The following is a 22,543-nucleotide window of genomic DNA, read 5'->3' on the forward strand; positions in this document are numbered from 1 at the left end:
TCTTGTATTAGAGTAGCCTCTAGCCCCTAAAGCTTATCATGAGGTAGCACTAGATTACTTGAAAAGCAAGTGCATATCTTAGACTCAATTTTAGTTAGGTAACCTAAATAAAATTAAAAAAAAAAAAAAAAAAAAGTGTTGTAGAGAGTAGGGATTTTTCGAAGCATACTATAGGCGAAGAATGTTCTAGGAAGATTTTAGGGTGAAGCTAGGTGAATGGCTGCCGATATGATCAACAAACTTCCTTGGTTAGGTTTCATCTCACTATTTAAGACACGGTGGGACATGAAACCTATCGTTAGCATATTAAAAAAACTCATAGTGGCTCTCAAATAAGAAAGTTTTACTAGACTAGAACAATATTGAAGAAATTCGAGGGGCATCGACGACATAGTAGACATAGTAGCCATATAATCAATACAAGACCTGTGAGGCAGAAGACAGATACATGATATGAAAAAGCTTAAGCCGAGATTGAGACAATGCTTCATGCTAATATTTAGCGCCTGAGTCGGTATAGCACCATGTCTCGGGCAAACATTACTAACATCACGATGCCTAGCAATGCTTTCGCAAAACAGACCAGTGGGTGTTGACTGGAGTTGTGGTGAATGCGCTTGGTAGATGGCTGGGGTTGGTTCACAAGTTGTGTACGTGTGTTATCCCCCTGAAGCTGCAGAATTGAAAATGAGAGTCTAAGAGTGTCGGGAAATCATGTAACATGAATTGTCACAACAACAATAGCTTCTACACTAAAAATACGCGTATCCCTTCACCTTGGATGGGGACACATTTGTACTTCCGGGTTTCCTCGGCAATGGGGCGTTTTGTGGTTTACTTTCTTCGTATACCTTTACACGTCTGAGTACTCTACGCAAGTATTTTATTTGGTTCTGGAATTGACAAGTAAAAATATGTGAGAAAAGAAGAGCAAAGGATGAGAAACTGTGTGGGTGCAACCTTCGAATTACCCATCACTGCAAAACAATTCAATCAAATAATTTTTAGTCAGTACATCAGAATAAGTGTCATCCGATTCCTCCGATTCCTCGTGGTTGTTTGATGTCATCTCGTCCAAGTTTTTATGCTTGCCTAACACCGATTCCATAATTTGCTTTTCAAAATCACATTCACTCTGTATGGCATTATCTGGATTTTCAGAAGTTCCAGCTCGAGGCTGTTAAAAATTAAGGAGGTCATCTCAAGCTCAGCATACAAGGTTATGTTCAAAATGTTCATATTGGACACTCTTACCTTCTGTATGATTTTCTTCTCTCCATCTGCATTGTTATCCTTCAATTTAAAAATGAGGAATGGGTGCTACATGGGCAGCAGTACATAAGAGGGACAATGTTACCACAAAAACCTCATTACTTAAAAATACTCATCATATTGGGAATAAAAGAAGCGTGGGAAATGAGACCTGGGAAGGGATTTTAGTGTCTGGGTGAAGCCTATACTCGCGTATCACCCAATTGGTCTTTACACCCTTGGCTCCCCGCCCTCGATGGAACACGAAGATTTGTCTACTTCCGATCACTTCATTGGTTCCTCGAGCCTTGATTGGGCGGGGTTCACCGGTGGATTTCCAGCTGCCAGTACCCGTGGTTCTTTCAATGTCCAAGGTGTTGGCCCGGAAGAAAAACCACTCGAAATTATCAGACGGGATGAACGATTTGTCTGCACAGGAACAAGGGAAAGGAAAGAATCAGAGGTGTGCTCCATCTTCAAAAGCTAAAATCAGGAATTTGATAAATACATACCTGGGAGTTGCTCGGGTTCGAACTTGTACAGATCAATCTCCTTGATAAAACTAACAACAGACTCGTTGCCATCATTCTTGTTCTTCAGGTAGTGGGTAATGAGCTGCTCCTCCGTGGGACGGAAAACAAAACCAGCCGGCAATGAAGAAAGATACGAAAATTCAGCGGTGGTGGCCATGGATTTGGTAGGAAGGGCGTCGGAGTTGGTGGTGGATGTTTATAACTATAACAACGGAGCAGGAGCAGGAGCAGGAGCAGAAGCAAGGAGGACTTGCATTGACTGGGTGGGGTGAGGTGCTTAAGTTGTCAAGGGAGACCACTTTCCTACAAGGTACGCATAATTAAATTTAGGTGCTGCCATGGCACAAGTCTTCGCACTACACTCCAACAGCTTTGAATTCGCTATTTCTTTGTACTAGATGTTACATGGCACAAGTCTTCGCACTACACTCCAACAGCTTTGAATTCGCTATTTCTTTGTACTAGATGTTAATAACACTGAGCTCATTATTTCATGTACGGATCACAATAATTTTTCTCCAATTTTTGTTCTCTACACGTTCTAAGAGGCAAAATTGCTATTTGGTCCATTGATATCAATTTTCTCCAATTTTTGTTCTCTACACGTTCTAAGAGGCAAAATTGCTATTTGGTCCATTGATATCAAGATTATTGAACCCATGAGGTCTTAAAAAATGGTCAAAGTCGGGGCAAAAGGGGCATTTTGCACCTCAGCCCACTATAGGGGTCTTGAGGATTTTCCACATATCACAAGAGAAAAGTGTGAGAAAGAAAGTTGAGAGAAAAGAAACTTGAGAGGGGAAAGCAAACGACCGGACTTCTCGTTGGAGAACCATTATCGAAGTTCATTTTCGACCAAGACTTACACACTGAAGTTTGTTCTTGAAGAAAAAGAGGACTCGTGTTGTTGAGGTTCCATTTTCCGTCAAGATCCAAGAGAAATTCGCAAGTTAAGATCTCGAACGTTTCTCTTAAGATCTGAGATCTTCCTTTAGGAATAGAGGGCTAAAGTTTGCTACCTTCATCTAGGGAAGATCCGCTACTGATTTCGTGAGGAAAATCAGACAAAATGTTGAGGTCGGAGAATCTTTCCAAGAACGGTAAGGATGTTAACGAACCTCTTTCCGATGCTCACAACTCGTCGTATGATTAAGTAAAAAAAAAAAAAAAAAATACTGGAACGTAGGTTGTAGTATGATCTAAAACTTTGTTGAAGAAGTCATTTCAATTTGGATTAAGAATCGAGAGATAGAAAAATGAGAAGAACGTCAAAAAACTAATTGGAAACCCATTTGTCTGCTAGGAGGAGAGAGAAAGCAACGACGTGCCACATGTCAACCATCGAGAGGTCTCTCATGTGCCGATAGCCACCAAACACACGTTGAACGCCGTCTGGAGCGACGCGGTTCCAGTTTCCCAGCGACGCGCGTTCGCAGTGGCAACACCCGACCTGCATCCCTCAACCGATCCGACACCTGCGCGACGAGATGAACCGCAATGACCTGCGGTCCACCCAAACCGAACTGACGACCCGCAGTTGCAGCAAAAGTGCATGCGCGTGACACTCTCATGTGGAAGCGCGTGTAAGCCCATTTTTGTCCAGTTTGACTCCTGTTTTCCCTATTTTCCTCCCAAATCCAATCTAACTCTATTTTATTCTAAAGACCTTGGTCCTCCGTCATGGATTCTGAGTCAAAAAGCTTGGTTTGTCTGATGCCTAAGCCTAGTTTAGGCACTTGTATGATCCCTCAACCTTGGATGAGTTTAAGAAGTGTAGATCTCATCATGACTATCCTCTTTCACTCTATACACGATGCATAACACTAGCTTTAATTCTAAAACATTTTCCCTAGAAGACCTAATAGGTCACATGGTTGGTAAACAACATGAACTTGAGGGTATACTTATGTTTGAGATTCAAACCAAGATTTGGAATCTTTGTTTGGCCAATGGTTGTCCTGAAATTTCCCTATGTCTCCCGTGACATAGTTTGAGTTTTGACATCCTATAAAGTATGACATCCTATTAGGGATTGAAGTAGATCATCGCATTAAAGTGAGAAAAATATGTGTTAATAATGTATTGCATTATCGAGAGGTCTAGGGTGACTTAGGGCATAAGGGAGGATTGGGTTGAGTGGTTCCTACCAATTTGATGCATATTAGGGTATTTTGAGAACTAGCCTACTTGGGTGGACTCTTCACCCTAGAACATAGGTTCATAAGTTTATGGATCTAGCTCTAACGGTCTTTCATGAAAACTTGAGGCATATCTAGGCAAAAGTTATATTATAAGGTTCACATGACATTTCATAATCATATCAATCCTTTGTAAATTCATGCCTAATTTATTCATAATGTCATAAGTAGGTTTCATGTCATTTGAAGTTCATTAGAAGTCATAAAATCCTATAAAATATTTATTAAGGGCATTTTCGTTATTTTTAACCTTATCGCTAGTTTACGCTCTACACATATTTCTATTACCTTTAAATCATATATAAAACATTTATAAGGTTATAAGTAGATATAAAGTTTCGAAGTCTTATAGACATTGAAACATTATAGGTGTATATTAGGGTAATTATGGTCATTTTACCTATAATGTTGGTTTATAACCTAAACATGCACCTATGACCTTCAAATTTAACCTAAACATGCACCTATGACCTTCAAATTATAGGTCTAACGGCTTACATTTGAGAGGGTCTTAGCTTGAATTTATTGCACCAAATGGAAGTTCTCGAGTAAAACGCTAATTAGGAAGTGAGGTTCTTCGTCTAATCCTTTCATAATTGCTCTCTTAGTATGCGTCTGTACTCCTTATAATGGAAAAATATCTCGATGCATATGACACGCAAATATGCATGAAATTCGCATAACTTATCATCCTGTCATAATGTATGATCAAGACAAACCTCAATTTATTTATAACATAATAAGTTGGTGAATTATGCTTACATAATTCTTATACATTATATAAAACATAGCATAACTTTCATTTCTTGGTCTACAGAGGTCTATACATTATAGATGAACAATTTCATAACAACTTTATATGCCATAGTATGGTCACAAAATAACATAATTTTATTACATAACATATCTTATCATATCATAACGTGGCATAGCATGACATACCATAGCATAGCATCAAACAATATATATTATGCATACATAATATAGATGCATGGGCCACTAGATACACGTCCTCATAACTAATGCATCTCATCCAACTACTTATCTAGTTGTCGTAAGTCGGAATCTCTAAATATTTCTAGAGTTGGTTCAATTCTATCCTCAAGATCCGTTTCAACCTAAGTTGACTTACGACATCATATTATGATATATTAACGAACTTAACTTATCTAAATCATTAAATAATTTCAACTTCTCGCTCAAAATAATTTAAAGGGTGAAAATAGGAGTTTAAGTGACCTTAAATGCCTTCAATAAGTTCCAACCAAGCTGAATAAGCCACTTGGGAGTCGCGCAAAGCCGAGTTGACGTCAGAGGTGTGTGGGTCAAATCAGTGTCGGGTCGGGTATACGAGGCAGTTATAGAGCAAGATTGCGCGCCGGTTGCCTAACCGGGTCAGGTTGGGTATGCGGGGCAACACACGGGTTGCATCGGTGGGCTGAGGCACATGGTCAGTGAGTTTTGGGTCGAGGACTTGTGGGCTGATCCAAGGTTGTGTGTGGGTTGGTTTCAGGTCCGACCCGACTTCGTTATTGACAAGCGGGGGTCTTCTTCTTTGCCTGACTTTTGGTGCTTCCAGATCTGCGCCCTCTCCGATTTCCATACGACGACAAGGGCTTAACGCACGACCAGTCATGTGTATGGTTGACATTGTTGGTGCCCTTGGAATCCCCCTTACTCCTGCCTCTCTCGGCGGTGTTCTCCATCTGCTTCTCTCTACATTGTGAAGGAGGGTGTAGGTAGTTTCATTCCCAGATCTTCAACGAGATTCAAATTTTGAATGTTTTTTTTTTCTTTATTTTTTTTGTATAACCCACTGCTGTTATAGAATAGGATATAGTTGTTTTCAGTCCTCCAAGTCTTCTAGAAAGTTGTTGTAAGCTTGATTATGAACAGTGTATTAATTGGTTTAAGCTAAAATGGTTGAGTGCAACTCTCTTATTTGGCCAAAATCGAAAGAAAAATACCCAAAATCTAATAGGTTTGTTCTTGTATTTGGGAGGGTCTTGGCTTAGAATTTTTTTTACACAAAATGGAAAGCATTGAGTTCTTGATTTAAAGCTTATGCGCATGGCTACTCTCAGTTCTTGATTCATTTAAAGAGGCTTGAGAGATAACCTGAACAAGGATATCTCATTAGTTGTAGCAGATCTTGTTTACTGTCATTAGAAGCAATTGGAAGGGAAAACAGGTTGATAGGTTCTTCTAATGAGGGGCCATGTGCAAAAGATTGTTGTTAGTGATAATGGAGAGATCTTTTAGTTTCCGAACTTGTTCATCATCTAATCATTCTATCACTGAATCCTGCAAAAAAAAAATGTTGCGAAAGAAAATACCAACATCTTGAGCATGTCACCTTTGAGATTTGGTGAGAAATTTGAAGATGCTTATAACATAGTCTTGATATGGGATGATCGAGAACAATTTGCCAACCACAGTTTTCGATTTTGGAGAATGATTGAAAATATCCAATAGTCAATTCAAGACCTAGATTGAGATTAAGAAGCTACCAGTGAGTGACACAATCTAGATTCTCGCCTCGCCACAAACATATGGATGTCCTACCTTTCTTTCTCAGTTTCATTATTAATAAAAAGAACCCTATAATTTGTCATCACATCACTCTGACTTCTTGGACGGTTACTGTTTAGATTAGGGATTCCACCAAATTCAGAATTGATCACAGAGTGAGCGACTTCTTGGACGGTTACTGTTTAGATTAGGGATTCCACCAAATTCAGAATTGATCACAGAGTGAGCTCAGATGCATTGGTACTTGTTTTTGTGGTCATGGCCCCAAGTTTTTGGCCACAAAGCTTCTTGAGAAATGAAGTTTAAAGATGGGCACCCGCATAATGGCCAACTCCCATTATTACCATTATTGTTATACAAGGCTGCCTTGTGTTAGACAGAAGAGAGATACATGATATGAAAAAGCTAACCACAAGATTGTTCTTCAGCGCCTGTATCGGTATAGCAGCACATCTTGGGCAAACATTAGAAGCATCACGACGCCTAGCAATGCTTTAGCAACATAGACCAGTGGGGGGAGAGTGGAGTTGTGGTGAATGCGTTTGGTAGTTAGGATATAGGAGAACCGATTTTTTGAAGAAAAGCAATGTTGAGCGGTTGCCCACTTGGTTGCTTTGTTGCCCGCTTCACTTTTCAGCTCATTATTAGAATCCGTCCCTGATAGCTGCGGTGAATTGCCAATTTCTATATGTTTTACATCACTGATCCGCAAACGCCTTGGAGGAAGGGGGGTTCTTTCCAACCTTTTCATAGTGTGATTATACTGCAATACATGAATTATGCAGATGAAGTAATGAATGAAGATACACAAGTATCTGGACTGGAATTTACAAGTAAACAATTCAAGTTAATTCTTCTTACCGGCAAGCCGAAGGCCGTATTGGAATTAGTCTCGCTACTATACATGCCTTCCCATTCTTGATTGTTTGATGTCATTTCGTCCCAGTTTTTATCATCGTGGACGAAATTCCTCAAGTAATCAAGTTGACTCTCAGATTGTTGGGTATCCATTAAACCTGGTTGTGGTTCGGAACGTCGTAGGGACCTGCACATATTTGCGGTCAATTTATGATTGAAGATATCATCCCAAATTACTGTCGAGTTAAGAAGCTCTGTCATATTTCCATCTGCAGAATCTCCATCTCCAAGCTGTATTGTTTGCATATTTACTTCATTATCATCATAGGCATTGACAGGTTGTTGGGCACAACTCCCTAGGGGCTTACAGATCGATTGTTCGTCTCTGTTTATCTGTGTTAAAAAAAAATTATAAACAAACTAGAATTAAGAAGGTCTCTTCAGAATGTTCATATCGGACACTCTTACCTTCCGGATTTCTCCTCCCCGTTTGACTTTCTTAGTCCGGTGAGAAGCAACGGTACTGTTCTGTCCATCTTCTTGGTCACGTATTGAAACATCTCTCTCTTCTGCATTTTTCTTCAATCGAAAAATGATGAATGGCTGTGCTACATGGGCAGCAGACACAGGAAGCACAATGTAATAACCAAAAGGTCAATTCTGAAAAATATATGAAACGCACACATACTCATCATATTGGGAATAAAACAAAAAATTGATGTATGTGTGGGATGTAGACTAACTATAGATCAGCAAGTACATATGGAAGGCGAGATCAAAAACCCAGAAGCCAAAAGAAGTTAGTGATACATGAGAAATGGATATAAACAGAAACGAGACCTGGGAAGTGATGTCTGTAAGTGTGTGAAGCTTATACTCGTGTATCACCCAATTGGTCTTTATAGCATTGCCTCCCTTGCCTCGATGGAACACATAAATGTGACAAGTTGCGATCACAATTGGTCTTTATAGCATTGCCTCCCTTGCCTCGATGGAACACATAAATGTGACAAGTTGCGATCACTTCGTTGGTTTCTCGAGCCTTGATTCGGCGGGGATCACCGGTGGATCTCCAGCTGCCAGTAGCCGTGGTTCTTTTATTGATGCCGGTGTTGGCCCGGAAGAAAAACCACTCAAAATTTGAAGAAGGGAGCCGTGGTTCTTTTATTGATGCCGGTGTTGGCCCGGAAGAAAAACCACTCAAAATTTGAAGAAGGGAAATACGATTTGTCTGCTTAGGGACAGGGGAAAGGAAAGAATCAGAGGTGTGCTCCATCTTCAAAAGCTAAAATCAGGGTGGGGGGAAATTGATAAATGAATACCTGGGAGTTGCTCGGGATCGAACTTGTACAGATCAATCTCCTTGATAAATTTAACCAGAAACTCCTGCCCAAGAATCTTGTTCTTCAGGTAGTGGGTAATGAGCTCCTCCTCCGTGGGACGGAAACCATAACCAACCGGCAACAAAGAAAGAAACGGAAAATCATCGATAGCGGCCATGAATTTGGTAGGAAGGGCGTCGAAGAACGGAGGAGGAGGAGCAAGGAAGTGAGGGAGTGGTGGAATCCTTGGTGGTGGAGGATGTTTATAACGACGGAGCAGGAGCAGGGGATGACTTGCGTTGACTGGGGCGGAGTGACGTAATTTTTGTTGGGTAGGTGAAGATAGTGGAGTGGAGTGGAAAGGAGTGGGGCTTGAAGTGGCCGACTGGAATAAAAAAGCAGCCGTCTGGTCACATGTGATTGAAGCGGGTGAGCGGCCTACAATCGTCTCTTCAAAAATACAAAGCATATTGTAGTACTGCATTTCAGCCGTAATACTTGGAGCTTTGCGCTGCAGTCCACATTGGGTCAAAACATACTTAGCCTATTTGGTGGTAGGGATGTTCCTATTATGGGTTGCTGTTCACAGAATTTTTTTTAACCAACCCAACAATTTTCTCAATCCAACTCTTTACTTTTTGGATGAGATACTAGTTATGAAACAATTAAGTGCCAAGGATAAAAGTCCAACAACAAACACAGAGCTAATAAGCCCTACTAAAGTGGAATGGTGTAAGGCTTCAAAAAAAAGGTCGGTCAAAGTTAAAGGGGCAAAATGGACATTTTACCCTCAGCCCATTATAGGGGTCTTGAGGACCCTCCATTGATTTGGTGAAGTTTACTATCTTCATCTATGGAAGATCCGCCACTGATTTGGTGGAGAAGTCTAAAGAAACGTCGAAATCTGAGAATCTTTCCAAGAACGGTAAGGATGTTATCGGACCTCTTTCCGACGCTCATAACTCGTCGTATGATTAAGTAAAAATCAAGAAAAAAATATTGTCACGTAGGTTGTAGTATGATCTAAACTTTGTTGAAGAAGTCATTACAGTTTGGATTAAGAATCAAGAGATAGAAAAATGAAAAGAACGTCGGAAAACTAATCGGAAACCTTGTTTTTCTGCTAGGAGGGGAGAGAAGTCGACGGCGCGCCAAATGTCAACCAGCAAGAGGACTGCGTGTGCCAACAACCTCCGGACACGCGTCGAACGCCGCCTAGAAAGACGTCGCTCCAGCCTTCCAGTGACACACGTCCCCGGCCACGCAACCCGACCCGCGTCCCTCGGCTGACCCAGTACCCGTACGACAAAACAAACCGTCGCGACCCGCGGTCCACTCGAACCACTATACCCGAACGGAATCGATGACCCGCGAAAGCAGAAAAATGTGGGCGCGTGACACTCGCGCGTGAAACCTGTGAGTGATTTTGTCCCGGCACGTGGAAGCGCATGTAAGCCCTCTTTCGTCCCGTTCGACTCTTGTTTTCCCTAATTTCCTCCCGAATCCAATCCTAACTCTATTTTATATGAAATAGGATCTAACTGAGGAAAAATCACTACTTTTCAATATGCTAATTGTGTGAAAACACTGCGTAAGGGCATGCATCATCCAGGTAAGTCACCACACGAAACTTTAGGAAGAAATACTTGTAGGAGTCGCTTGGAATGCATGCATGCTAGTTTAATTATCTTAGGTGGTAGCCTTTCGTGATTGAATGGAGGTATTTGATTGTTAAAAGTAAGATGTATTGTGTGAAAGATTAGGAGAATTATCTGAGTATTGTTGTTATGCTTTAAGCTTTCGCTTTATATATATATATATATGTTTAATTCATGCTGAAAGGAGGATGGGAACTTGTGAATTCTGCGCTCCGGGAGATGATGGATGTTATCGTCCCGTAGAGCATGTATGTTTACTTTGCATGAATTTTGTATAATGATCATGGATGGTAGTTGTGTACACTCAGTTGAATTTTCATGACCTACAAGTTTGATAAAGTCTAGGGATATGTGGTTAAAGCGACAAGTCACTAGGTGTAGACCTAACTTTTCCCAAGGAGCCTAAGAAACTACCACGACCTAAGAACCACCTCTAGAGTACCCTTAGGCTACTTGTGTGTGGATGATGTTATAGCTTCGTGGGGGACCAACGGGTTCCTGATCAGGACTCGACTGCTCGATAGTCATTTTAGCATGGGGAACGGGATACCCACATTGTAACTGACCATTTAGCTGGATGGGATAGGGAAGGTATCCCTCCCAAATACAGGGGAATTACCATGGGACTAGGGGGTTGCAGCTCACTTACTAAGTAAGACACCAGGTAATCTCATAGCCATGTTGAGGTAGCCACTCGCAGAGCACCAGTCCAACACAGGTTAGCATAAGAGGAACTCTAGGGGTATAAATGAAAGGACTAAGAACCAAAGAAGCCCCAATGGATAAGTCCCAAGGGGGAAGCCCTAATAAGCTAAGATTAGAACCAGATGTTCTAGAGCCAAAGGAAAGTTCGTGGATGTTTGTTAAGTTTAGGGTGCGATAAATGCCTACAAGTAGGTGGCTTACTGAGTATAATTTTATACTCATTCTTGCTATACCTTTCTTTTTCAGGTACGTGAGGTGTCGGGTCAAGAGAAGGCGCGTTGAACGATATGGGTTGTCACAGAGGTCCCGAGGCGTCAGTCTAGTCCTACTGATTAGTACACTTTGCCTTTCATGTTTTCTTTCTTTGTTTATAACTAGTCACTAAATCCTTTTTGTATTGAAACGCTTTCTTTACGAAATAAACGATTCATTTTTGAAATAATGTTTTCATTTGAAATTCTTGCTTGCACAGTACACGTCATAGTCATTGTTAGTCACGACTTGAGGTTAATTTTTTGGGGGTCGTGACAAATAAAGTGTCGAGCAGAGAGATAGTCGGCGACAATGTTCGACGAGAAACACAAAGACAAGGTCAAGAGGAGAAATGGGAACTAAGAAGAGAGTTGAACGGAGAAATATAGAGGCGAGCGACATTGACGTCCGACAATAAACAGAGACGAGACGAGAGTGAGATGAGAACTGAGAAGTCGAACGACGACTCATAGAGAGAGCCGAGAGAGTCAAATAGCGAATGACAAAGACGAACGTTGTGATGTGAGTTTGTGAGACTGTGAGTGCGAGAGTCGAGACTTTATTTCACTTGCCGAGTTACCCTCGAGGTCGAAGATGAACATTGCGTGAGACTACGAGTGTCGAACTCACAGTCAAAGAGTAGTCATAGACGATGACTCATGGAACTGGGTAGTCATAGACGATGACTCATGGAACTGGGTTGTGTGGGCGTGTGCCCATTTCATATCTTTTTTTCCTTAAGTTTTCGGGTTCGATCTAGTTAACCCAATGATTTGAATTTTGAACCCAAATCCAATCCAAACTAAATCGGGTTCTACAAAACAAACCCAATCCAAACCCAAAATTCTTTTAAACCCAACCTAAGTTGAGTTCTCGAGATAGTAGATGGGATGTACACCTCTATTTAGTAGTTTGTATTTCAAGTATTAGGTTTTGGTGGCAATTATATTTTTCGGAAAAACATCTTTCGTACATTAGCTAAAAATGGTTGTGGTCCAGCAATCCAACTGCACATTAATTTAATTATCAGTCTAAGTTCATTATTTAGAACATTTACCGTTTAGATTATAAATTTCATTTTAATTCTAATTTAATTTCAACAATTTAAGAATAAAGTTAGTTTTTTTAGTACAGAAAAATAAATTAATATGGTCTATTATTATTACTTCGACTGGAAAATAATTAGACTATGATAAAATTAAATTTTTATTTATTTAATTTTTTTTCTTTCTCAGTTTCCTAATTTTCTTTTAAAAAATGACCTCATTTTTATTTGTAAAATTATAAATTATACTATGGATATATTTTTAAATGTAAATTTGTACTGTCCATTTTCTAGTGCAAATTCTCAATTAAGAGTTACTTTATTGTGTTATTCTAGTCGCTACTCTTTACTCTAATTTTGTATTTGATAATGATATTGTTGGATGCCTTTTGCTACACCAAGAAATTGTTTCCAAATCGAGCTTGATTTATAATTAGAAAATGATTCCATATGATGGCTAGATAAACTTGGATAGGCTATATAATGTCACAATAACCAAAACCTCAAAAACCGACCATCTTCTCAAATGTTTATATCTTCGTTATGAGATTTGTGTTGTCACAAATGGATTTTGAGCATTTGAACCCGACTCTATTTATGAGTCATTTTTTCATTTCATTGGTTCTTATTTCTTATTTCACCATATCCATTTAGGTCTAATTTATTAGTTTTTTCTTCTTTCTACCTATACCATTTTTTTTTCCATAAGAATTCCGCATATTTTCATATTTAGGATTTACATATACAACATATATCACTGTCAAGAGTGAATTTTTTTTTTTTTTTTATTTCAATATTTTGAGGCAAAAGATTAGATTACAAACTTGAAAAAAAAAAGGATTGAGTTGCGCCATACATATGAAAGAGTATACAATAATGTTATATTTGGTGAATCAAATACCATGGTCTAATAATGAACCATTATGATTAGTTGATAATCTAGTTGAGAATTTTGTGAAAGGATTCCTATAAAAGGTTTCATTAACTCCTAATTCATGTCGAGTAGACCTTGTTGTTGCGAGAATTCTTAATTCATGAGTTGTAGGGAGGGACTTATGTCACCACAAACCGAGACTACATTTTATGTAGTGATATTTTTGAATTCTCAAATGAAGGAAAGGTTATCGTAAATGATATATATATCAAGAAGTTTGGGTTCTCAATTTGATCATTTCAATCGTCTTAATCTTGAACGGAACTATCTCCGTTGAAAGGACATCAAAGTCAATATTCAAAGTTTGGTTGGCGCACAAGTTAAAGAAACTAGTTGAGGTCTTAGAGTACTTACCTCATAAATCTCGTATAGACTGCCATTGTCCTAAAAGTGGCGTAATTCGACTAGTGAAGAAATCCTTGACCAAGAAAAATCGACAAAGAAATTGTTGGGAAAAGAAAAAACAGAAAAGTTGAATAAAATAATAGAAATAAAAGAGTATGGAAGATTTGGGATTTGACTTTGGTGAAAAAACACGGTGATTTGTGTCTTGACATATTTAAATAACATTTGTAGGCTAAAGATGACTCAACGGCTAGCTAAAAATATGTCATCCATTCGTTTTGAGTTGAAAAAATTCGGCCAAGAGTAAAAACGTGAAAAAACTAAATAAAATAAACCGCAGGCTTTTATCTAGCCGTCTCTTCCTAAAACATGTGGTATATCTACTTACTATTTGAACTTCGATCTTTGAACGAAGTTCTCAAATTTTACCCGCGTCAGAGACTTGGTGAAGATGTCTTCAAATTGTTCCTCTATTCGGATGAAGTCAATCTTGATAATCCCCCGATCTGCACACTCCCGTATGTAATGGAATCTGATCTCTATGTGCTTGCTCCGGTCGTGTAAAACTGGATTTTTGATCAGGTCGATCGTAGCTTTGTTGTCCACGTAAAGCATTGGTGGATCGCTTTCTCTTCCGATGAGTTCTTCCATCCGCCGCGCAAGCTAGACCCCCCTGTGTGGCTGTCGTCAAAGCGGCGATGTACTCTGCTTCGCAAGAAGACAAATCAACTACCTTTTGCTTAGTTGATTGCTAGTAGATCGCGTCGCCTGAGAGGAAGCCAAGTGGTTGTCGGACATAGACAATCTTCTTCAGCTCTCCGTTGAGGAAAGCGGACTTCATGTCCATGTGGTGGACCTCCCAGGAATGATATGCCATGATTGCCAGTAACAGGCAGACAAATTCCAACCTTGCCACCAGCGCAAACACCTCTTCAAAGTCCACTCCTTGCTTCTGGACGTAGCCCTTCGCCACCAGACGAGCCTTGAGCTTCACAACTTCTCCCTCTTCGTTATGCTTGAGTTTGAAGGCCCATTTGAGCATTATGGCTCGGTGTCCCGGCGACATGTCCTCCAGACTCCATGTCTTGTTCTCAGTGATGGACGCCATTTCTTCTTGCATTGCCTTCAGCCAGCACAGGTTTTTCTCTACTTCGACGAAGGAGTTCGGTTCATTTGGGTTAACAGCATGCAGTTCGTCCACCTCTTCTTCCAGCTTGCGCGCCGCCAGTCCCGGTGGTTCACCTCCTCCCAGTAGATCTTTAATCCTCTGGTACCTGGCCGCCAGACAATCCTCATGATTGGAATCCAACGTCGAGTTCACAGTACGTGGTCTTGGAAACTCCACTAGTTCAGGGGGTGTAGCAAGATGTAACGCCGAAAAAAAAAAAGGGCTAAGTCAACAAAGGGGCAAAAAGAAAAAGAAAGTTAGAGAGAAAATTGAGAGGAAACAGAAAAGAGTCGCCGTGAAGTTCATCGGACCACCGTCGGAATCCACCTCGAGACTTGTACAAGGACTGAGAGGCTAGCGAGGTCAACGCAACGTCAAGATCCAAGAACGATTCGTGAGGTAAGGTTCTGAATGACATTCTTGGATCTAAGATTTTCTTATGTGAATCGAGTCCTAAAATGTTGACTTATTCACCTAGGAACAACTCTACGCCCGATCTGCGAAGAAGTTTGGCCAAAATCTCAACCCGAAGGCAGAGATCTGAGAATCGTTCGAGAATAGTAAGCAAAATTCCGACGCTCTTAACTCGTCCAGTAATTAAGAAAAAATTACAAAAAAAATATCAGGACGTATCCCGTAACACGATCTAGAACCTTGCCGAAGAAATCATATCAATCTGAACTACGAATCAAAAGATAAGAAAATCGGAAATGGGACTTTGTGTTACGGATTGCAGAGGACAGAGAGAGAAAAAAAACCGGCTGGCGAGCGGCGGAGGGCGACGCAACATGCGTCGGACACGCATCGACTGTCGGCTGGAGCAACGCAACTCCAGTGAGATGACGACACATGTCACCTGCAAAGCCCGAGCTGAACCGCAAACTTGAGCAGAGCCGAGCCGAACAGGACCAGCCGACCCGCGACTGCGCAAAAGCTGCCACGCGTGCGGCCTGCAACTAGCGCACTTTCGCATGCGTGGTCGGTGTCACGATCATGCTCGTCCAAGGCGTGTTGCCCATGGTCGCATGCCCATGACAAGCCCAACCCTTTATGTCTTTTCATATTCTAGTCTTTTACTTTTGTATTTATAGGAAGTATGATGTTTCAGAAATATCATGTCTAGCCCTGTCAGACATGAAATGCCTCAAAATGTATTATAAGAGGATTCAACTAGTTGTCAACTTCTCCCTAACCAAGGTTATATACTGTGAGCCGTTGTTATTTCTCTCTTGCTTGCTTATATAACGTCTCTTTCAAAAATCTCTCTCTACCCTCGTTTTCTAAAACCTTGTCTTAAAACCGAGGCCAGAGACTCGAGCATACGTAGCTTGGCCGTAGGCAACGTAAGAACGAATTGGCTTAGCTCACTTGTCATTGGAAAGTGAGTGCCGCACAAAAGTGCCATTGTGACAGTCGGCGCACTGCCAGCACGTGAGCGCGTGTGAAACGGCCTTTGGCCTGTTTGCCCGATTGTTGTCCTGATTCCAATTCTAATACTGTTTTTATGTGAATAGGGACCTAATTTAAGGAAATCAGTATTTTTGGATACTTCACGGGCATAGAAACGCTAGCAAAAATGCACATGTCAACCACCACCCGGTATTTAGGAAGAAATACTTGTAGGATTAGCTTGGATTGCATGCATGCTAGTACCTTTACCTTAGATTAGCTATCCATGAATGAGATTAGTCAGATGGATTGTTATGAGTGTATTTGGGTGAATTATCTGAGTGTTGCTTGTATGCTTTAAGCTTCCGCTGTATGTATGCATGTGTTTAATTTATGTTGGAATTGTGTATTCTGCGTTTCGGGTGCTTGATGGATGAGTTCGTCCCATTGAGCGCGAGCTTCGTGTTCTGGGTGCTTGATGGAGGCCATCGCCCCGTTGAGCCAACGTGCCTAGTTTGCATGAATTATATATTATGATGTTAGAAGACGGTTGCATGCACACTGTTATTTTCTAGGACCCATTTCTATGATAAGCCTAGGAAATTGTTGTTAAGAGTGATAAGTCTCTCTAGCTAGACTTAACCTTCCCCTAGGAACTTAGCGAATTACCACGGCAACAAGGTATCTCAAGAGTGCTCATAGATTGCTAGGGTGACAATGGTATCTATAGCTTCGTGGGAGGACCAAGGGTTTCTGACCAGTCCTTACTACTCTTAGCCATTTCGCATGGGAAGTGTGTCCCCACGTCGTACAACCCATTAGTTGCATGGGAACGGGTTGGGTCGCGCCCCCCATAAGGGGGCTATATGGGCTTAGGGGTATTCAGCACACCCATAGGCTAGATACCATGTAGTCCCAAAGAGCCATGTAGAGGTAGCGCCTCATAGAGATACCGACCATATCTGCTTGGCGTAAAGAACCTCTAGGTGTCTAATGAAAGGACGATGAACCGGTGAAACCTAACGGGCGAGAGCCAAGGGACTAAGATTAGAACCAGATGTCCTAGAACCGAATTAGGAGACCGTGAGAACCTGTTAAATTAGGATGCGAAGAGAGCCTACAAGTAGGTGGCTTATTAAGTATAATTTTTATACTCATCCTTCCTATGTTTTCCTTTTTCAAGAGAGCGAGGCGTCGGTCAAGGACGGGAGTGATGGAGAGGGGGATTGTCACAGAGGAATGGGTTGTCCCGGGGCGTCAGTCCAATCGTTATTTTGTATTTGCATTATTTCGAAATTTATTTCCAAAATGTTAAGTGTGCTCTTTGTTTATTGTTGAAAAACTTTATTGGAATTAAAGGATTTTCTTTATTTCATATTTAAATCACTTTGTGCATTCGTGTATTGACTTGAGTCACAATCCGTAGTAAAATATTGGGTCGTGACACAGGAGTTGCAGTCAGTGTTGACGTAGGCGTGCCCGGTGCAGCTGTTGGCATTAGTGATAGTGCCCGATGCTGCACTCCTCTATCTCCCGGTTCGGTGACGAGGTACTCCACCGTGAATTGATTTGGGTTTTGATCCACCTCGGTCACGTCGTTCCACCGCCAGGTGTTCTCGTTGAAGACAACGTCGCACGACACGTGAGCTCGACCCCCCGCAAGATCATAGAGCCTGTACGCCTTGGTCCCGGGTTCGTAGCCGATGAAGATGACCTTTAGCCCCCTAGGATAGAGCTTGGCGAGGTGGGGTTGCGTGAGCTTGACCCCCCGCAGGATCATAGAGCCTGTACGCCTTGGTCTCGGGTTCGTAGCCAATGAAGATGACCTTTAGCCCCCTGGGATGGAGCTTGGCGATGTGGGGATGCGTGACCTTTATGTATGCGACGCAGCTGAACACTCGTAGATGATGTACTGCTAACTTCTTATTGTACTAGGCCTCGTGTGGCGTCTTCCCGTGAGGCTACGCATTGGCAACCGATTGAGGAGGTACACTGCCGTCATGACCATCTCTCCCCAAAACCTCCAGAACATCCCTGTTGTCATCAGTAATGACCTTGTTGTCCCGACAATGGTTTGATTTTAGCGCTCCACCACCCTATTTTGCTAGGGGGAGTAGGGCGTCGTTAGGTGTTGCTACATGCCGAGTTCGTCGCAATACTTACTAAAACTCGCCGAGGTGAACTCTTCGCCTAGGTCCGTGCACAGCACTCTTATCTTCTTCCTACATTCGACCTCCGCACGCGCTTGAATGTGCTTGATTGCGTCTGTCGCCTCACTCTTCCGTGCAGTAGGACCAGCCACATGAAGCGGCTCTTGCCATCGACCAGCAGGAGGAAGAGGGTCTTGCCGCCTGGGGTCGCCAGCTTGCTGGGCTCGCATATATCGTCGTGCACGAGCTCCAACAGCTCACCAATGCAGTAGGATGCCTTAGACGAAAAGGGGGTGCGCCTCTGCTTGCCAAAGAGACACCCATCACACAGCCTGTTCACGCCTTCAATTGCCGGCAAATCATACACCATCTCCTCCTTGTGTAGTTTTTGTAGAGCAAGAAAGCTAAGGTGCCCATACCTTGCGTGCCACCTCCAAGCTACTTCTTCAGTCCTGGCCGAGAGGCTGACCGGCTGCTCTATCTTCAACTCCAGGATGTAGAGTTGGTTTGTTGTTTGCCGAACTTGCGTGAGTAGCCATCGTCGATCATCGCGGAACTTGAGTAGCCCTCGCTCAATGGAAACATGGCAACCGGCCTCATCGAGTTGACCCAGGCTCACAAGGTTAGCCTTGAGCCTCAAGATGAAGTAGACGTTGGTCAGCTTGCGATGCTCACCTCCCTTGCCGACGAATAGGATGGTGCCACACCCTTCGATCTCGATGACGGAGCTATCGCCAAACTTCACTATCCTGCGAATCCCCGAGTTAAGCTCGGAGAATGCAGACCTGACCCCAGTCATATGGTTTGTTGCCCCCGTGTCAAGGACCCATCGTTGGTGCTCGTGCTACTCGCCCTTCTCGTTGATCTGAGCGAACACACGCTCCTCCTTCAGCTGAATTGGCTCCCTAGCCGGTGCCTTTGTCATGCCCAACTGAAGCTCTTCCTCGGATAAGACCGTCGATTACTGTGGATTTGGAACCAGAATTGGGGACGTCGGATAAGACCGATGTGCTCACCATGAAAAGAGTCGGCTCTTCCTCTTAGGATTGAGCCACATGGGCCTTCTTCTTGTTCCTAAGCTTGCTCCAACAATTCTTGCTCAGGTGGCCTTTCTTCCCGCTTGACATTGTGCAACCTTTCGGTCACCTCTTCCACCGTTAGGTCGTTCATGTCAAGTAATGTCTCAATCGAAATCGAGACTTGCTCAAGGTGGTCTAAGGCGACCTGCAGCATCTTCTTCACGATTTCTATCTCGCTAATTCTCCCATCGAGAGTGGTGATACTATTGGCGAGCCCCGTGATCCGCATTGAAAAATCATCGATAGCTCCTTCCGAGGAACGGTCTCAAGTTAGATCGTCGTTTGAAATAACTGGAATTTTGAGTACAATATATCATCGAGAGTGGTGATATTATTGGCGAGCCCCGTGATCCGCATTAAAAAATCATCGATAGCTCCTTCCGAGGAACAGCCTCAAGTTAGATAGTCATTTGAAATAACTCGAATTCTGGGTACAATATATCCGCGATTGTGGAAGATGTTTCATGACGATCAAGTTCATATATTAAAGTTATCTTTAAAATCTTCATAGACTTTGATGGATGTGTATGTTTCTTTGTGTTCTCCATATGTTGTCAAGGCTATTTCTTTACCATCATTATTTCAATCGATTTCTCTAAATTCATGATTAAAAGTTTATTTATTTATTTATTTTGTGAAGCAGAGCTTTTGTGCTCATGGCACTAAGTTTTTGGTCACAAAGCTTGAAGCCTTGTGTTAGGCAGAAGAGACATACGTGGTATGAACAAGACAAGATTAATACAATGCTTCATGCTAATCATCAGCGCCTGTGTCGGTTTAGCACCACATCTTGGCAAACATTACGGCCACTACGATGGCTAGCAAGGCTACAGCAACAACGACCAGTCGGTATGTATTATTGGTATCAGGGTCGCGTCCACTTTGAAGTACGATATGTCCACTTTGAAGTTTATCAGTCCTCACATGCCTTCTTTTAGTGTAGCGTCGGTTAAAGTGGTTGTTTGGTGTCATCTCATCCAAGTTTTTATCCTTCACCTCCGAGTTCATCCACTGCTTATACTCATCAAATTCACTCTCAGATGATCGCTTATTTACTTCACCACGATTGCCATTCGAAGGTTGAAAATCCGTTAAAACTGGTTCTGGTTCTGGTTCGGATCGCAATGGGGACCTGCATATCGTTGAGGTCGCATCGTCATCTAAGCTTCCTTCCGGATCGAATATCCACTTCAAAATCTGAGTGAAATTTTCATCTTCAGAAGCTCCAGCTCCAGGCTGTATCTGCTGCTGTGTATTGACTTCAACTCCATCATCATAGGCATCGATAGGTTGTTGGGTACAACTCCCTAGGGGCTCACACTCCGATAATTGTTCGTCTCTGTTCATCTGTGTTAAAAAAAATTATAAACAAACTAGAATTAAGAAGGCCTCTCTCAAGCTCTGCATACAAGTTGATATTCAAAATGTTCATATCCGACACTCTTACCTCCCGGATTTCTCCTCCCTGTGTGACTTTCTTAGTCCTGTGAGAAGCAACGGTACTGCTCTGCCCATCTTCTGCATTTTCCTTCAATCGAAAAACGAGGAATGGGTGCTACATGGGCAGCAGAACAGGAAGCACAATGTCATAACAAAAAGGTCAATTGTGAAAAATATATGAAACTCACACATACTCATCATATAGGGAATAAAAGAAGCGTGGGAAATGAGACCTGGGAAGGGATTTTAGTGTCTGGGTGAGGCTTATACTCGTGTATCACCCAATTGGTCTTTATAGCATTGCCTCCCTTGCCTCGATGGAACACAAAAATTTGTCTACTTGCGATCACTTCATTGGTTCCTCGAGCCTTGATTGGGCGGGGTTTACCGGTGGATTTCCAGTAGCCAGTAGTGGTGGTTCTTTTAGTGTCGGAGGTGTTGGCCCGGAAGAAAAACCACTCAAAATTATCAGACGGGAAAAACGATTTGTCTGCACAGGGACAGGGGAAGGAAAGAATCAGAGGTGTGCTTCATCTTCAAAAGCTAAAATCAGGAATTTGATAAATGCATACCTGGGAGTTGCTCGGGCTCGAACTTGTACAGATCAATCTCCTTGATAAAACTAACAACAGACTCGTTGCCAACATTCTTGTTCTTCAGGTAGTAGGTGATGAGCTCCTCCTCCGTGGGACGGAAACCAAAACCAGTCGGGAATGGGGAAGCAAACGGAAATTCAGCAGTAGCGGCCATGAATTTGGTAGCAAGTGCGTCTGTGGTGTTGGTGGTGGTGGATGTTTATAACTATAACAACGGAGCAGGAGCAAGGACGACTTGCGTTGACTGGGGGGGAGTGACATAATTTGAGTTGCTCGGGAGTCACAATAGCCTTTTTCTTGCTTTAGATCGCATTGATCTAGGTAACATATGCTCAAGTCTCTGACCCTAAATTAAAAAAAAGACTTTTAAAAATGGAACAGAGAGATTAAAAATAAGAGGCGACATGTATTCATATGTGATTGAAGCGGATAAGCAGCCTACAACTATTGCTCGTCTCAGCAAAAATACAAAACAAGGAATAGTTAACGAGTGTCTGCACAAGACGCCAACGACTTAGAGTCCACCATTTGAATCATGAAATGATTGTATTATTATTTTAGCCAACGACTTAGAGTCCACCACTTGAATCATGAAATGATTGTATTATTATTTTAATTGTAGCTTTTTTGGCGATCCAAATAATGGTTTGTTGTTTTTTTCTTGGAAATAAATTGCAAACTAATTTTAAACCTAATCCACTTACAAATTCAATATTCAAAAATAATTTTGTATAAAACAAAATTATGTATCAGTATATATTTAAATAAATTATATCAGTATATATTTAAACAAAATTATGTATCATTATATATCAAAAATAATTTTTTACTTAAATCTTATTTAAATAAATTATATCAGTATATATTTAACCAATGTTTTTATTCAAAATTTAAATACAAATTCTTATTCTAATATTTAATTTTTTTTTTTTTAATTATAAATAATTTTATCAAAATATGTCTCGTAGAGACATATGAGTGGAGTATCGTATATAGTAATTTTGTATAAAACAAAATTATGAAATGTTTTGTATCTCATAATAAATCTATTAATTAGAAGATAAATATTTCACAAATTGAGCGTATGC

General features: G+C 41.5%; 3 protein-coding genes across 5 annotated transcripts; all 3 read right to left on the bottom strand.

Moving 5' to 3' along the window:
* Window positions 1-322: 322 nt before the first annotated feature.
* Window positions 323-2,077, bottom strand: LOC111472915 (NAC domain-containing protein 40-like). 2 transcript variants are annotated; one of them, XM_023118512.1, is made up of 6 exons: window positions 1,764-2,077; window positions 1,560-1,680; window positions 1,424-1,499; window positions 1,255-1,320; window positions 1,043-1,177; window positions 323-706 (listed from the first exon to the last, which is right to left on the bottom strand). In XM_023118512.1, the coding sequence occupies exons 1-6, from the start codon at window positions 1,939-1,941 to the stop codon at window positions 500-502; spliced, it is 783 nt and encodes a 260-aa protein (XP_022974280.1). In that variant the 5' UTR covers window positions 1,942-2,077; the 3' UTR covers window positions 323-499. The 2 variants fall into 2 exon arrangements, with proteins under 2 accessions (XP_022974280.1, XP_022974278.1); XM_023118510.1 differs by adding an exon at window positions 777-893 and having other exon boundaries at window positions 323-673; window positions 1,016-1,177; window positions 1,424-1,680.
* A 4,648-nt stretch (window positions 2,078-6,725) lies between these two features.
* Window positions 6,726-9,024, bottom strand: LOC111472910 (protein CUP-SHAPED COTYLEDON 2-like). 2 transcript variants are annotated; one of them, XM_023118503.1, is made up of 7 exons: window positions 8,695-9,024; window positions 8,570-8,603; window positions 8,360-8,502; window positions 8,213-8,292; window positions 7,841-7,975; window positions 7,376-7,765; window positions 6,726-7,277 (listed from the first exon to the last, which is right to left on the bottom strand). In XM_023118503.1, the coding sequence occupies exons 1-7, from the start codon at window positions 8,870-8,872 to the stop codon at window positions 6,939-6,941; spliced, it is 1,299 nt and encodes a 432-aa protein (XP_022974271.1). In that variant the 5' UTR covers window positions 8,873-9,024; the 3' UTR covers window positions 6,726-6,938. The 2 variants fall into 2 exon arrangements, with proteins under 2 accessions (XP_022974271.1, XP_022974272.1); XM_023118504.1 differs by having other exon boundaries at window positions 8,213-8,287; window positions 8,355-8,502.
* A 10,995-nt stretch (window positions 9,025-20,019) lies between these two features.
* On the bottom strand, window positions 20,020-21,719 carry LOC111472913 (NAC domain-containing protein 62-like). Its single transcript, XM_023118508.1, has 4 exons — window positions 21,432-21,719; window positions 21,093-21,349; window positions 20,867-20,974; window positions 20,020-20,766 (listed from the first exon to the last, which is right to left on the bottom strand). Exons 1-4 carry the CDS (start codon window positions 21,607-21,609, stop codon window positions 20,197-20,199), a joined length of 1,113 nt encoding a protein of 370 aa, XP_022974276.1. The 5' UTR covers window positions 21,610-21,719; the 3' UTR covers window positions 20,020-20,196.
* Window positions 21,720-22,543: the final 824 nt, after the last annotated feature.

This window comes from Cucurbita maxima, unplaced genomic scaffold, assembly GCF_002738345.1.
Source record: "Cucurbita maxima cultivar Rimu unplaced genomic scaffold, Cmax_1.0 Cma_Scf00091, whole genome shotgun sequence".
Classification (NCBI taxonomy): Eukaryota; Viridiplantae; Streptophyta; class Magnoliopsida; order Cucurbitales; family Cucurbitaceae; genus Cucurbita; species Cucurbita maxima.